The following is a 15,351-nucleotide window of genomic DNA, read 5'->3' as shown; positions in this document are numbered from 1 at the left end:
TCCACCCTATTGAGATTGACTCCACCCTATTGAGAAGAGCTGTATGTGGGGAGCCTCCCCACACATGAGAGTTGTACTCCACACAGGGGCGGATAAAACCCCTGTATAGAGTCAACAATTGTGCAGGGGTAAAGAAAGAGCGGAGTCGGCTTAGCACACCCAATCTCTTGGAAGCAGATTTTACAAGAGATGCAATATGATCTCTCCAAGATAAGTCCCGAGTAAATGAAACCCCAAGCATGTTCAAGGATGATGCAGGATTAAGCTGAATATTATTAAACATTAGTGGGTATACCTGTGGAAGATTTTGTCGGGTTGATAGGTGTAAGAACTGAGTTTTAGATGCATTAAAGACAACCATATTATTTTTACCCTAGTCAGAGATACGAGTCAAATCAGACATTAGGTGTGCCACAGCCTCATCCCTTGCTTGTTGAAGTAACTGTTGAGATGGGCATTGCGGGAACCGAATGGAAAGGTGAAGGGTGGAGTCATCAGCGTATGAATGGATAGGGTTAGATGTACAGCTTAGAAGATCATTGATGAATAAAAGGAAGAGAGTTGGTGATAGGACAGAGCCCTGAGGAACACCACTGTTGATAGATCTAGGAGAAGAACGATGGCCGTCTACAACAGCGGCTATAGAACGACCAGAAAGGAAGCTAGCGATGAAGGCACAGATAGAAGGATAGAAACCGTAGGAAGGCAGTTTGGAAATTAAAGATTTATGCCAGACTCGATCGAAAGCCTTTGAGATGTCAAGTGCAATGGCAAAGCTTTCGCCAAAGTCCCAAAAGGAGGATGACCAGGAGTCTGAAAGGTAGGTGAGAAGATCGCCAGTGGAGCGTCCCTGACGGAACCCATACTGACGATCGGAAAGAAGGTTGTGATAGGAAAGATGCCTTAAAATTTTTCTATTGAGAATTGACTCGAAAACTTTTGAAATACAGGACGTTAAAGCAATTGGACGATAGTTGGAGGATTGGGAGTGGTCACCCTTCTTTGGGACTGGCTGAATGAGAGCAAACTTCCAGCAAGAAGGAAAGGTACAAGTTGACAGACAAAGGCGAAAGAGTTTGCCTAGGCAGGGTGTAAGCACAGAAGCACAGTTCTTGAGAACAACAGGAGGGACCCCATCAGGACCATATGCCTTGTTAGTACTGAGGCCAGTGATGCCAGAAAATACATCAACTGAAGAAATTTTAATGTCAGCCATGAGGAAGTCAGAGGGGGGAAGTGATGGAGGAACAGCACCGGAATCGTCTAAGGTAGAATTGGAGGAGAAAGTCTGTGCGAAGAGATCTGCTTTATCAGTAGAAGAAATAGCTACAGAACCATCAGAGTAGAAAAGAGGAGGGAAGGATGATGAGGTAAAGTTGTTAGAAAGATTTTTGGCAAGATGCCAGAAGGAGCGGGAAGAATTCGAGTCGGAGAGTTGAGAGCATTTAGTATGGATGAAATTATTTTTAGTAGAGCGAAGAACAGACTTAGCACAATTCCGGGCAGAAATGTAAAGATGATGTGATTCAGGGGTGGGTTGGCTCCGGTACCTTTTGTAGGCCCTCTCCTTGTTGCGGACAGCATTAGAACAAGCGTGATTAAACCAAGGCTTTCTTGCATTAGTCAAAGGATATGAGAAAGGAATGTATGCTTCCATGCCCGAGAGAATAACCTCCGTAATGCGCAAGGCACACTCATATGGCTCCCGGCCACGGAAGCAATAATTATTCCAGGGAAAATCAAAGAAGTACTGCCTGAGGGCCTCCCAGTCCGCGGCTCCAAAATGCCACAGACGACGTTTCACTGGAGGGTCCACAGGCCGTACCGGAGTGATAGGACAGGTTAAGGTAATAAGGTTGTGATCGGAGGAGCCCAACGGAGAGAAAAGATTTACAGAGTAAGCAGAAGGATTAGTTGTGAGGAAGAGGTCAAGTATGTTGGAGCTCTCTCCAAGGCGGTCAGGGATACGGGTAGGGTGCTGTACAAGCTGCTCTAGGTCATTAAGGATAGAAAAGATGTAGGCTTGTTCACCAGGTGGATCCGTGAAAGGAGAGGAGAGCCAAAGGTGGTGGTGAACATTGAAATCTCCAAGAATGGAGATTTCAGAGAAAGGAGAAATGGAGAGAATGTGTTCCATCGTAGAAGTAAGATAGTCGAAGAATTTTTGATAGTCAGTAGAATTAGGGGATAAGTAAACAGCACAGATATATTTAGTCAGAGAATGACAGGAAAGCCGAAGCCAGAGTGTGGAGAATTCAGAAGAATCAAGTTCAGGAACACGAGAGCAAGATAAGTCGTTGCGTATATATACACAACAGCCACCTTTGGCTTTGAAATGAGTATAGAGAAAGTAGGAGGATACAGAAAAGGGTTTGCTGTCAGTTGCCCTCAGAGAGGCTACAGGCCGTCTCAGGGAAGGCACCTTCGGAGCGGCTACAGGTCGTCTTCTTCAGGAGGGTTGAGCGGCTACAGGCCATCTTCTTCAGGAGGGTTGAGCAGCTATAGACCGTCTCCCGACGAAGGTGGGAGCGGCTACAGGCTGTCTCCTCCAGGAGGGGTGAGTGGCTACAGGCCGTCTCAGGGGGGGCACCTTCGGAGCGGCTACAGGCCGTCTCTTGGTGGAGCGGCTACAAGCTGTCTCCTTATTACCCTCAGAGTGGCTACAGGCCGTCTCCTTCAGGAAGGGCGAGCAGCTACAGGCCGTCTCAGGGAAGGCACCTTTGGAGCGGCTACAGGCCATCTCCTTCAGGAGGGCAGAGCAGCTACAGGCCGTCTCAAGAAGGACACCTATGGAGCAACTACAGGCCGTCTCCTTATTACCCTCAGAGCGGCTACAGGCTGTCTCCTTAGCGAGGGGCGAGCGGCTACAGGTCGTCTCAAGGAAGACACCTTCAGAGCGGCTATAGGCCGTCTCCTGACAAAGGCGGAAGCGGTTACAGGCCGTCTCCTTTGAGAGGGGTGAGCAGCTACAGGCCGTCTCCTGACGAAGGCGGGAGCGGTTACAGGCCGTCTCCTTAGCAAAGGGTGAGCAAGTACAGGCCGTCTCAGGGGTGCTGGCAGGAGCTGGATAGACAGCTCCACCCCTTAGCTGGTTGGGGAAGGCTCACCCGGAAGGTAGTCTAGCATTCCTGCTATGGTGGCGGTGGGCGAGTTCCGGGTCATAGGGGCGCGCGGCCCGGGCTGACTTATGCCGTTGTCGCTCTGAGTCCCGGCGCTCCGTCATTGCTCCTCTGTGGGCTTCTTGTGGGGGTGTCTGGGCACTTTCAGGGGCACTATACTGCATTTTAGTCACTATTGGGGAATGTCACTCATCAGGCGAGCGGGAAGGGGGCGGCCTGGGGACTCTCAGTCATCTGCCTGGGGTAGGAGTCCCGTCAGGAGTCCCTTCATCCCACGGCCACTGGACCACTCTCAGGGGCGTTGTCTCTCAAGGGTGTGGGCTGGGTGTGGTGAAGGGCCCCTCACTTTCGGGGCTGGGGACTGGGGTCTGGCCCTTGGGACATGGGCAAAATAAGTCTTGGAAGCGCTCCCTCCGGCACCTGGTGGAGGAAGAGCGTCGCCTTCGTCAGGGAGGGGTGAGGTCTTGCCCCAGGGTCCTGGGGGTGCCCTCAAAGGCCCATAGACTGCGGTCTCCTTCTTGTGGCGGCGCCGTCAGGTTGGGGCTGTGGTGTCGCTCCCGGCCGGAGTTGGTCAGGTGGAGGTCCTCCTCAGGGGCTGACTGAATGGAGAAGAGTCCCGGGGATAACATCGGGCCTCTCCACCAGTCCTCAGGGCAGAAGTCCTTCTCCTGGAAGTTGCCTCAATCTGGGAGAACAGAGGGGAGGCCTGTGCTTCTGCCGGTAGGCAGGGCAGACTACAGGTCACCCTCGCGTTGTGGAGTCACAGGGGGCGAGGGGCTTTAGTGTCCCTCCCTGGCGTGGCTATGGGCCGTTGCTTGTTTCCCTTGGGCAACAGACAGAGGGTGGCTATGGGCTGTCCCTTCGCTGTTTGTGCAGCTTTGGGCCGTCACTGAGGCCCGACTCCCTGACGGGAATGCAGACAAAACGCAGCTATGGGCTGTCACTTGCCTGTCAGCGTGGTAGTGGGCCTTCACCAAAGTCCCGTATGGGACTTATGTAAGGTTTATGCCCTTGCCTTTTGAAAATCAGCCAATGAATTCGGAAAATATAGTGCCATGGTTCACTGCACAGCTAAAATATATATACTGCTCAGCTTATGTAAGGGACAGTGAAACAGAAACAGCAAGCTAAGAACAGTATTCCAATTGCATTACCGTGGTGGAGGCAACAAGTGCGGGTGTTTCAATCTGGCGGCCAAAGTTACACGCTCGCTGCGGAGATAGCCCCTTTGTACTATAGAGCTCAGTGGTTCAGACAATGTCCAAACCATTCCCCTCCTCAAGTGCCGAATCATCCCGAGTCTATATAATAAGGACTTTCAGAGTGCTGAGTCATTCCAAACTCGGTCCTACATCAGTATTTTGTTGGTTGCCCTGCTTGTAATAGCCATGGATTATTTTTACTCCAGAGTCGAATTGTGAGATATTGTAATGGCATACGCCGTTGAAATAACTAAAATATTACTTATGTTATGTCTGAGTCCCACTGTGCCACAGGCTCCAAACACAGTAGTACAGGAAGGACGTTGCCCAGTGAGTTGTTCTTCCTATGGGCAGCTTTTTAGTGTACAGTACACAGGATCAGCTCAGGTGTCGTAAATAAACACCATATTCTGAACTTCACTCTATTTTCAAAATAATTACACTTAAAGCTTTCCAACTTCACTGTTTTCACAAATACTGGTACCAAAGATATACACACTTCACTAACTGCACTGACGCTTAACCCGCCCCATCCCGACCACTTTTTCACCACTGGTACCCCCCAATCCCGACCATTTTTGGACCCAAATTTTTTTTTGCTAAAACTTTCGCTTTTGGTCAGAAACAATGGTCAATCACGAAGAAAGTGTTCACCGGGGTCCATAAGTTGCCTAAACAGGTATACCTTCGTCACACCTGGTACCGTGTTCTCTGTAGGTGGTCTGAGGCTCTCACGTTTTCTATGGTATTATAAGTCTGGGAAACCAATGAAAGTAAGTAGATATGTATTTATTACAAACATAAAAACATGTGATACAAGAGTAAATTGGATTTTATACAAAAATAGAGGTGAAATAAGCATTGTACCTTCGGGCGAACCGAGCGAAATCGGCCAAACTGTTCACGATGAATCGCTAACATTGCTGAATCATGATACATATAATTTTTTCTACTTACATAATACATCTCCAATAACATTATACCATTTTACATTTTACTGAACTGTTTTTGCGTATTCACAGGCCTTTCGATAACAGCGTAATGTTAGCGCTTATTTACGTAGTGAGTGAACTCGCTGTGACTGTTGTTTCAACTCGTATTGTGTTTTTTCAACTTACATAATACTTTCCTAATAACATTATACACTTTTCCACTTTAGAGAACTGTTTTGAGATAGTTTCAGGCCTTATGTAAATATTTAGCGTAATAACAGCGCATAATAACACAGAGGGTGAAGTCGCTATGAGTATTATTTCAACTTACAACCTATTTTTGTACTTATATAATACTTCTCCACTAACATTACACATGTTTCCACTTGATATAATTGCTATCACATAATAGGAGACCTTACTATTCTACTGAGCGTCATATTATCGCATATTTACACAGTGAGTGTTATCGCGATATCATGTGTTTCATCTTACACTAGTATTCAACTTATAAATTACTTTCCTACTAACATTACACCCTTTTCCACTTTATATCATTCCTATCACATACTTACAGACCAGAATGTTCTACTGAGCGTAATATTTTCGCAGATTTACACAGTGGGTGTACTCGTGACATCATTTTTTACAACTTACACTATTTTTCAACTTATACGTTACTTTCCTGCTAACATTACACCCGTTTCCACTTTATATTCTTGCTATCACATATTTACTGACCAGAGTGTTATACTGAACGATATATTTTCGCAGATTTACACAGTGGGTGTAGTTTTGATATCACTTCTTTCAACTTACACTATTTCTCAACTTATACATCACAGTAGTGCACCAACTTTCGCTACAGCAGGATTCGCGGAATCCACTTTTGCGGCATGCACCAAATATTCCCTAACTTCCACTTTCGCTTGAAAAAAATCGATTTTCGCGCACAAATTTTGGGTTTGGGGCAATATTTTGAACTTTGAATTTCCTGCACCGCCCGCCCGCAACCCACCGCCATCTTGAATGACGTCATGTCAACACTCTGTCCACCCATTCCCGCCATTGTGTACGAGCGTGCTAGCTCCATTGTGTTGGATTCTCACGGTTCAATGGCCTCTACTATACCTGGTAGTGTGGGGAAAGGGCCTGGTGGTGTGGGGGGAGAGCCTGGTGGTGTGGGGGAAGGGCCGGGAGGCAGTGGTGGTGATAAAAAGAGGCAGAGAGAGAGAGTGGTAGCGAGGCAGCAAGAGGTGGCGCCAATACGTCTGGCGTGGCTAAACAAGCCCGCCACGCGCCTCGGATACTTACCCCCAACATCCATTAAACACCTCAACCTGGTCTCTGTGGTATGTTTCTCCTCATACAATGTGTACTGTACAGTTTTTATTGTTTGTATCTCACAATGCAATGTACAATAGTGATTTGATGTACTGTACTGCAAGTGAAAATGAAAATCTGATGTTACTTTAGGATAACCGGGAACCAATTAGCCTTTTTGCCATAAAGACAATGCCCCAACTTTCGCTAATTCCACTTTCGCGCATTATTTTTGGACCCAATTAGGTGCGAAAATTGGTGCCCCACTGTACTTTTCTGCAAACATTACACCCGTTTCAACTTTATATAAGACTTAGAAAATACTGACTGGCCTTACCATTATACTGAGTGTCATATCGCCATCCCACACAGTTTCAGTAGTGTAGGAAGTTATGGTACTCTCTGAAACATGGCTGAAGGCACAACGCAACATTGGTGGTGGTGGGGGAAGTTGGGGAGGTGGAGAGCGGCGCCTTTCATCACTCGCACTTCTCTTCCCTCTCCCTTTCCCTTCCCTTTCCTTTCTTTCCCCACATCCTGGGGCTGTGGGGAGGAAGTTTGGGAATATTGTGTGGCGAAAGACGTGCTGGGGAGTGGCTCCACCTCCTCTCCCCTAAGCCTACGTGCACCACGTGCTCATGCTGCCTCCCTCACAACACTTTCCCTTTCACCCCGCACTCCCGCCACACCACTTTCCCTTTCACCCCGCGCTCCCGCCACACCACTTTCCCTTTCACCCCACACTCCCACCACACCACTTTCGCCTTCCCCAGACAAAACACTAGGACCATACCTTATTTGCCTTCTCGCCCCACCTTCTGATCCTCGGGGTGAGATTTTTTCCTTCCCCAACCACGAGGCAACATCACGTCCTAAGCCGCCGTCCTCGTCCTCGTCCTCATCAGAATCTCTCTCTAGGGGATGGAGAGAGGTCCGTGCAGGTAGTTTGGGTGCAGGCTGGCCTTCCCTTGCCTTACGATATGTCACACACCGCTTTTTCCGGGGCGAAGGGACCTCCTCATCACTGCTTGTTATTTCTTCCTCTGGCTGGACGTAATCTCGATCCACCACATCATCATCAAGTGGAGAATCACTATCTCCAGTGAAGACCTCCAGGGTGGATGCTATTTCGTCGTCTGAGAGACCTTTCCGCGCCATGTCTGACCTGGGTCACTGCTAACAGGTGAGTGACCGAGACAAGGGCGAGCGCGGGTCACGCGGGGTCTGGGACGCTGCCCGCCTGGCGGCAGATAGGGGAGGATTGGGTAGGTGGGCGAATCGAAAATCTCGCGCGAATTTTGAAAATTGTGGAAATTATGAACCTTGCAATTGCAGGACGTTGAAGTACGTCAACGGGATTGGCAGTGACAAAACGTGAGGACGTGGAAGTACGTCGATGGGACGCCACGGGTTAATGCTTGCCAGCAACACTTCACTATATTCACAAATACCAAAAATATACAAACTGCACTGCACTGACACTGGAATAAACTCAAACTGAACTGAAAACCAACTGAACTTACTCTAGTCTCTTCCCCATCCTTAAATAGCTTCCTATATTCTAGAGCAGTGGTTCCCAACCTTTTTGTCTCCTTCCCCCTTCTCCAACCACATTCTCACCTGTGGACCCCTACAATTAAATAGCTCGAGCTAGCAAAATTGATAGCAGCTATTTCTGCAACAAATACATACATTCACATGTCATATGCCATGCACTGTAATTCTAACATTTTAACATTCTGTTTTAAGTACTGTATAGTCTGAATTTTATACTGGACTGCATGTCTCTTAGCCTAATTCCAGAAGAATAAAAATGTAAAAATATATAGAATCCCTATGGATCTCTTGAAATTCTTCCATGGACCCCCGGTTGTGAACCACCGTTCTAAAGTGTTTTACACTTCACCGCAGTTCTAGTATATTCCTGAGAGAGTGATGATTACAACAGTTACCAACCCAGACATCCAAAACATGAAAGTTTTCTTACACTGCATAACACTCTAAATCTTCTTACACTGCATAACACTCTAAATTATTTCGCATAATCTTAAAATGAATTATATAATTTAACTAACAATCACATAAATAAAACATTATTGAGAAAAAGAGCACAAAAATTAGGGTACAACTTACAAAATAACTATGCTCACAAACAGCAGGCTAACTGGCAACTCTGACTCATAACGGAACTACGGTACAAGAAACATCAGGAAACAGTGAGAAACTTCCACACTACCTAACTACCAAATCCCGCTTCTTAACACTTAGAAAAATCATAACCAATAGGAATAACTGCCTATACAGTAATCCCTGTACTATCCGGTCGCCCACTTTCTGGACACCCCACTTACTGGACGTTTTGGTCCCAGGATTTAATATTCCCAAAATTGCCCAAAAATTAAAAAAAATTCGAAAAAAATCTAACTCCCCCCCCCCCGTAATTTGAACTCGGCACGGACCAGCTGTGTTTTGGTGTGTAGTTCCGCCGCCATCTGCTAGAGCACCCCTGCATCCTCCCCACTTACCACCCGTCTCTTGTTGTGTGTGCACACTTGTCATCATGGCCGCCCAAGTGCTCGCTTTTGTGGTGGTGTCCTACTTGCTGCAGGCTCTCCTGCCTCTTGGTAGCGTGTGTGACGATGACCCCGCTGCCTGAGAAGAGGAAGAGAGTGATTTTAATTCTGGAGAAGAAAAGAAGAGGGAGATATTGGACAAAGTGGATGCGGGATGGTCAACCTCACGCATCCTCTGTGAATTCAACCTGGCCCAGTCTACTTTGTTTGATATCAAGAGATCCCGTGACAAACTCATGCAGTACATGGCTGACTTCTTGTCGAAGAACAAACGCAATGTGGAGAGGAAGATGACGTTTACTCCCCAGTATGCTGATGTCAACCGCTCCACGTTGATTTGGTATCGACAGCAATGTGCTACTGGTGTGCTGGTGTGTGGCACGGAGCTGAAGGCTGCTGCTGAGAAGTTTGCAAGGCTTCATGATGCCCTAGACTTCAAGGCATCCGAGGGTTGGCTCTTCGCGTTCAAGTTACGACATGGCCTTACCAACCATAAGTCTCATGGCGAAACTTTGGACACCAATGAGGATGGAGTAGAGGGGTTTTGGCACAAGGTGAAGGGCTTGATCGACAGGGAGGGCCTCACTCTCGGTCAAGTCTACAATGCTGATGAAAATGGTTTATTCTATCGCTCTTTGCCAACGAACACTCTAGCTGAGGAGATGGAGAAGCGTGTACCTAGCCACAAGCTCTGCAAGCAACGGATATCTGCTTTGTGTTGTGCCAATGCTAACGGCATGCAGCAGCTCAAGCCCATTATTGTTGGTCATGCAAATCAGCCTAGGTGTCTTCGTGGGATGGTGGATGTCCCTCCTATCGTTTGGTACCATTCTGTGAAGGCATGGTTCACTGCCCAGATCTTCAAAGACTGGTTCCACTGCCATTTTGTCGAGGAGGCCATCAACTACCAGACGAAGACACTGGGAATCCTGCGTGACCAGGTAAAGGCCCTCCTTCTCTTGGATAATGCACCTGCCCACCCGTGCGATAAGGACTTGGTGGCTGAGAATGGGTGCATTAGGTGCATGTTTATGCCACCTAATACGACTGCTCTCATCCAACCAATGGACCAAGGAGTGATCGTGGCAACGAAGAGGCTGGACCGAAGGAAGTTTTTGGACGAGGTGATGGTTGTTCTCGAGGACGAGGACAAGCACAGGGAGGGACGGGACATGCGAGGCCAGCGGACTTGGAAAACATTTGCCGCTACAACATCAAGTCTGCAATCGACAACTGGGCCAGTGCATGGAAGGAAGTCCCTGTCAAGACTCCAGAAAATGGTTGGTCTCGTCTGCTTCTCATAACAGATGTGAAGCACGATTTCCTAGGTTTTGACGTGGATGATTTCCATGCACGTCTACATGCACATGGCGACGATGTTCATGTGGACGACGAGGGTGATCCTGGGTATTAGACCATGTCTGATATCGGGATAGCATCTTCAGTTGCAGGTGTCAGTACCCACCTTGAAGATTCCGACGAGGACGGCAACGATGATGCGGACTCCTCTCAGCGTGACACTACTCCAGCCATTTCCAAGCTGAGCGCACTCCGGAACCACGTAGAGTTCGTTCTCGACTACCTGGAACACCCGGACTGCGACAGGGAGATGGGACCCTTGGGACTTGTGGAGGAAGTGCGCACTTTGAGGCAGTGCATCAATCACTAAAATCGTCGTTCCTTGCATCAATCTACCATTGACAGCTTTTTCAGACCCGTGACCCCAGCTCTGTCCAGCCCTGGCTCCACACCATTGCCTCCCCAAGACAGGTCCTCATCCTCAGAGCCACAGCCCAGCACATCAGGCACGGTGGAGTCGCCACTGGACGTGACTTTGCGCCTCTCTTCAGAGTCGTCTGCAGTGGGTAATCCATCATCACGTCCCAGCGATGTACCCCTAGGCCACCTGCATCAGCTACTGACTCTGACAATGAATAAACAGAAGAACTCGCCACTAGACCGCACGGGAATTTACAGTGTTGTGCAGTGAAAAAAACACGTGGAATGTTAAGAAATTAGAATTCTGAGTGCAAAGGCTTAAGTGCAGAGTGCAACACCAATTTTATTGATGTTCAATGGAGCACAAATTAGACTAGAGTGTGCAGTGTTGAGAAAATGGATTTATGAGTGCAAAGACTTAAGTGCAGAGTGCAACACTTATTTCATTAAGGTACAATGGGGCGCAAATTAGACTAGAGTGTGTAGTGTTAAGAAAATGTTTTTATGAGTGCAAATGACTAAGTTCAGTGCAAGACTTCATGTACAGTGTACTGCAGGTGCTTCAGGTACTCCTTTTTACTGTCAAAGTCTGAGAGGAGGCGGGTTATTCATCGAGATGGCCAGGGACTTGTAGTAAGAACCCAGAATGCTTCATATTGTATTGTATTTTCCATAGTTACCTCTCAAACCTCATTTCACTTTTATGTCCCTTATTGGTGTGAATAGGGTCTTAGGTGCTATGCATGTCCTGTACGGTAGGGAGGTGTTTTTCTGAGTTAGGCTAGGTTAGGGTCCATAAGTAACCAGCCCAGGTGCCAGGGACTTGTTGTAAGTACCCAGAATGTTTACTATTGTACCGGTATATACTCACCTCTAAAACCTCATTCTCTGGTTCTTTTGCATTTATTTCAGTCTTTTATGTCCCTTATTGGTGTGAATTGGGTCTTAAATAGGTGCTATGCATGTCCAGTAGGGGGTTGTATAGGTATTTTTCCGAGTCAGGGGAGGTTAGGGTCCATAAGTACAAGTCCAGGAGGATAAGGCCCACTATCCAGACAGGACCACTTTCCAGACATGCTTTTGGCTCTTACGCCGGATAGTGGAGGGATTACTTTTCATAATATTAGAACTTATGATCGTAGACTCAATACCGAAGTGTCAGACCTTCACAACTACTTGCATAAATTCTATTTGGATTATTGGACATTGTAGCCGGTCTCTTATATGCATTAAGGCCTGCCTATTATTTATTATTAATATCAACTTTTGTACTGACAGTCCTTGTATTATCTGCAATTGAATATTTTGTAAATTTAAGCATTTAACATATTGCCAAGAGACTCCAGCATATGCAGTAAAGGGACAGTCCTGAATAGGAGAACAGCCCATACTTGTTCATGCTTGTCTCATCTGTCCTGTGTTAACGTTTGAGAATGAAGCATACTGAATTAAAGGGATTAAATGAAATAACTCAAATCCAGTGGCTGCCGAATTAATTCAAGAACTGCTTATTAGCCTTCTTGATTATCACTACAAATCCTAGTAACATCAACAGATTAAAAAAAATCTCTCTCTCTCTCTTTAAAGCTTTATCTTTTTTCTATCAGCTGATGATCAATGGGTATTAATGGCTTGCACTGGTGTGCCAAAAAGAAAAACAGAATACCTAGTTACTGGTACGGTACTTTTATTGCTGCTGTTAAAGCTTTGCCATTACTCTCTGATTTGTATTTATGACGAAATTATATTACCTGGCCAAGTTTTGCAAAGAGTTGCCACATTAATGTTTATTTAAAATATGAAAACTGAAGGAATAAAATGTATGTGCATTTGAATATTGACAGTTTGCATCATTTAACGTACAGGTGTAATACAGATAGAAGTCATCAAGTCTCCAGTACCATTTTGAATCATGTTCCTTTAATTTTTGGAAGGGATGGTAAAATAAATCATAAAATATGTACCAAATGAAGATCAGGCAAGCCTCTACTCGAGTCTTTGAACGAGAAAGTGATGTCGGAAGCCTAATTTTTTCAGTCCAATGATATAACTATAGTTTTATTCTTGCTACCATATGATTTTACTATTTAGAACACTCTCATATTGAAGGGGGTTAGTGAAGACTGTATCGTCATCCAATTTAGTCTCCTGAGTTCAATAAAATCATCAGAATAAAGAATACAACAATTTACGTCTTCATAGTGAAAAAAGTAGTTTAATCAAGCTCATCTACCAGCACATGCTTTACGCCAACTTATAATTTTCTTTTTATTCCTCACTGTATAAATCAAGATACATTATATGAATCAAACAAATATTGGACTTCAAAACCTTGGTTAATTGCCACAATGGTCTGGTACCAGTAAACACACACGCCTGCAATGGGTGCTGGTGAAAAGTGAACTATGTTTTATCCCACCACAGGGACGGTCACCTATGACATATGGAAACAAATGTCAAGTGGCAGTATTTGACAAATATAAGAATTCATAAAACTAAGGCAATGACAAGCTTCAGGAAAGCACTATTCTTACTCAAAAAGACAATACGAATGTAGACATGACTCATTAGTAATATAACGAAATGGCTGTGTGTAATGTACGCATATGCAAAAAAGCTAGTCAAAAGTATTCATTCATGGGTGTGATACTTTTTATCAACAAGTATCTTAGTGACTTTACTGGCCTGTAGTTTTGCTGACTCTCATAAGTTTATCCAAATAGAACAGTCACAACAGTTATGCTATTTTTTCAGGTCTAGGGCCGAGTTAGGGCTCACCAGCTAGGTACCAGACACCTGAAAGTCACCCTCAAGTTTCACACGAGGGTTTAACATTCATTTTTCACGGCAGTAAGTTCTACATGCAACACAGAGTCACCCTGATAATGCACAGTTCGATGCTTGGCATATAACATAGGAGATGCAAAAAAACAAAAATCTGACCTGCACCAAGAAGTGTTGCGTTGTTTGCTTGGAGCCTCCGTGTGGTCGAAGTAAACAAACTCTCCCACTTTCATGCAAGATCTCGCGGCCCTTGGTCCCATACGTTTCTCAGGAAATGCACTGTCCAAACCATCCCACTGTCCGGATCATTCATCACCGCCCACCCCTACCTAACACCTCCAGTTCGTTAGCCTCTCTGAAGCTGTATATCTTCGTCTGACTCTTAGAGATGGAACCCCAGAGATTTCAAATATTTAATATAAAAAAATACTGGTCGACCCCATTCGAGGAATTAGTGTCAACGGACTGAAGGGGCTGACGCTCTCGATAGGCCTAACACACTGAGCTATACTGTATACCATAGAGCTTGAGTCAGTGGTGTAACATCATTACCTCCGCCAATGAAGTTATATTCACTCATGTTTGTTTGCCCATACGATATGCCCAGAAATTCTCGATAAATTTCAATGAAATTTTGTGGAAGAGTGGGCCAAGAAATAATTTATTAAATTTGGGGACGGATCCGGACTTGGATCCTATGTATCCCGCACAATGTCCGTTCTCAATGAATTTCAATAAAATTCTGTGGAAGGGTGGACCATGGTCCAAGAAAGGGGGCAGATCAGCATCCGGATCTGACTTTGGCAGGGGTATTCTCTCACGAATGATGTGATGTGACGAAACCATCAACAAAATTGTTTCAAGAGTTTGTATTGACTGAATGGAAGAAAAATGATGAAAATGTAGAAAAATTACCCCCCTCTGTAGCATTATGAGACATTATTACAGGATTTTGTAACTGAAAAATAGATAGAATGTATGAGCTTTCGGTACAAGACCAGAAACAAATATATGCCCTTTATTAACCGTACGAGAGATACTGTTTCTATTTACTGATTATAGTTAACAGAAATATGACATTATTATCATGATATTAATTTCAATGGCGGTCTTCCTTGTCCAGATAAGCGTAAATAGCCATCGAATTACAAAGCCGAAAGTACCGAAACCCCTCAATATCGACTATCAACAAGTTTGCTGGGAAGTTTTGGCCCGTCAGCTGTCTGTCGGCCGGTGGGGCATGTGCTTCGTGGATCGTGACTTATAACTATTATACTTAATGGAGGTCGCCGAGAAATTGAGCTTATTGGGTCTGTCGGAGCAGAAGGTGAAGGAAACACTTAAAAATGACGCCTTGGCTACGGTGCTGGCAAACATAGCAGACATGGTATGTTTTACCAGATGGCATTTTTTTTTATACTACTGGTATTTAATTTGGGAACTCTGACTCATTATTTTGTTTCACATAGCGTTTTACGATTGGATGCAAATTAATCTGATCGCTATTTTTATAGCAAGCCACTAGTTTTGATTATACGGTAAGTCCTTTCCTAAATCCCATCACACAGGCATTGTAATGTTAGACACCATTTCCTGTCCATATCCAAATCCCTTCATGAAACCATGAAGTCTCTTGTGAAGTATATATACAGTTTGTGCCGTATAATGTGTTCAAGAAGACTGTTCTGGTCACTGACAG

General features: G+C 45.4%; 1 protein-coding gene across 2 annotated transcripts in view; it reads left to right on the top strand.

Moving 5' to 3' along the window:
* The first annotated feature begins 14,890 nt into the window (after positions 1-14,890).
* Positions 14,891-15,351, top strand: part of GlnRS (Glutaminyl-tRNA synthetase) — a 44,473-nt gene continuing 44,012 nt past the window's right edge. For both annotated transcript variants that reach the window (XM_080268811.1, XM_080268813.1), the window contains exon 1: positions 14,891-15,039. In XM_080268811.1, coding sequence (XP_080124937.1) covers positions 14,932-15,039 — 108 coding nt within the window. In that variant the 5' untranslated portion in view covers positions 14,891-14,931. The remainder of the gene's footprint in view (positions 15,040-15,351) is intronic.

Source organism: Coenobita brevimanus, chromosome 29, assembly GCF_032717465.1.
Source record: "Coenobita brevimanus isolate Jiangsu-jjx chromosome 29, ASM3271746v2, whole genome shotgun sequence".
Taxonomy (NCBI): Eukaryota; Metazoa; Arthropoda; class Malacostraca; order Decapoda; family Coenobitidae; genus Coenobita; species Coenobita brevimanus.
This window is presented reverse-complemented; position numbering and strand designations above follow the sequence as displayed.